General features: G+C 54.8%; 1 protein-coding gene across 1 annotated transcript in view; it reads left to right on the forward strand.

Annotated features, from left to right (window-relative positions):
* Positions 1-1588, forward strand: part of UNC93B1 (unc-93 homolog B1 (C. elegans)) — a 21543-nt gene that overhangs the window by 10846 nt on the left and 9109 nt on the right. The window contains exon 3 of the mRNA XM_008581906.1: positions 14-350. Within this exon, the coding sequence (XP_008580128.1) occupies positions 14-350 (337 nt within the window). The remainder of the gene's footprint in view (positions 1-13; positions 351-1588) is intronic.

Raw genomic sequence — 1588 nt, forward strand, 5'->3', positions numbered from 1 at the left:
GTCTGGCTTCAAGTCCCCGAGGCTGCCACCAGCTGGCTGAATGCTTGGCGCAGCCCGGGGTCCCCCCTGTGTCCTTGCGGGCGTTGGAATCGGGTCCTTTTGGCGACTGGAGCTCCCCGCGAGGCTTGCGTCCCGGCCGCTGCTTGGTCGCCCGCAGAGCCAGGCTGTTCCCTCCATACCCGCTCCCTGTCCCCAGGCCTCCTGCAAATGCAGCTGATCCTGCACTACGACGAGACCTACCGCGAGGTGAAGTACGGCAACATGGGGCTACCCGACATCGACAGCAAGATGCTGATGGGCATCAACGTGACGCCCATTGCGGCCCTGCTCTACACACCTGTGCTCATCAGGTGCGACGTCGCCGTCCCTGTGAGGGCTGGGCTGTCACCCAGATCTCGAAGGGGTGCAGAGGTTGTTGGACCAACTGCCTGGACCAATGAGGCCTCCAGCTGCCCTAGTGTTTGCGGGGGTGGGGGCGGCAGGGAGCTGGGGAGAGGCCTTGCCTGCCTGGGAGGGGGAGATTGAAGGGGGCGAGACCCGGGCTTGGGAAAGGACACAAGAGCTTTGGCTCAGATACATTTGGTTTTGGTTTCGTGCCACAGATTCATGCAGGCTACTTCCCTCCACTTGCCTGTGCCCTCATGTGGCATCCTCTGAGGCGGCCAGAGCCACTGTGACCTTCTGGGTTTGGGCTGTATAGTGTCTGGAGAGAATCTGATCAGCCAGCAAAGTCCAGGCACTCAACTCCTGGCCCGGTCAGCTGTGACTGCTGTTGAGGGGGCACTTCTCACAGAAAAGGACATGGCTGGGCAGGTGCCCCAGAGGGTCTACTCCAGAGCCTTGGAGGCATGTGGTCCAGCCTTCTAGCTAATGCAAAAATCCCCTTCACAGCACCCTCCCTGATGGGACCTGGAGACCAGTGGACAAATTGGGTGGGTTTTAGTTCCCCCATCTTTTATTTTTTTTNTTTTAAATATGAAGAAACCATAAGTTTAAATAACTTGCCCCAGGCCATGGGTGGTGACCGGCAGACTGAAGCCTTGAACCCCGGCAGTGACTCAAACCTGCATGCCCATCCTCTACCAGGCTGATTTTTCAAAGGGTTATAATCTGTACAACCACTGGCTATATGTGTCATTTTTAAACTGCATGCTCACCAGCAGTGAATGAGTCTTGGCATTTTTACTTTTTTGCTGTTTTGCTCTATCAAGATGCACAGTGCATCTTTTGTGACCTGCCCTCCCACAAATCAGAGAAGGCTGCCTATTTATTGCGTGGCAAAATAGGGATCAGGAAAGAAGCAGGGCCCTGTAATAGAGAAAGTGTCAGAAAACCAGGGTCATTTAGCTTTGAGCTTCCTGGAAGTCAAGACAAAGAAAGTGACTAATGAGTACAAATAAAGAACACCCAGAGATGCAAATAGTGGTTTTTAGCCTGACCAGCTTCCTGGTCCTGTTTGGGCCCTTATCCTGTCACTCAGCAAGCCCCCTTCATTGTCACCACATGACCTTTTCTCAGACCCAGAGAAGAGGAAACCTGACCGACCACCAGAGCAATGGACGGGGAGGAAGGGGTGCCAGGGTTCCAG

The sequence above is a fragment of the Galeopterus variegatus genome, unplaced genomic scaffold (assembly GCF_000696425.1).
Source record: "Galeopterus variegatus unplaced genomic scaffold, G_variegatus-3.0.2 Scaffold2486, whole genome shotgun sequence".
Taxonomy (NCBI): Eukaryota; Metazoa; Chordata; class Mammalia; order Dermoptera; family Cynocephalidae; genus Galeopterus; species Galeopterus variegatus.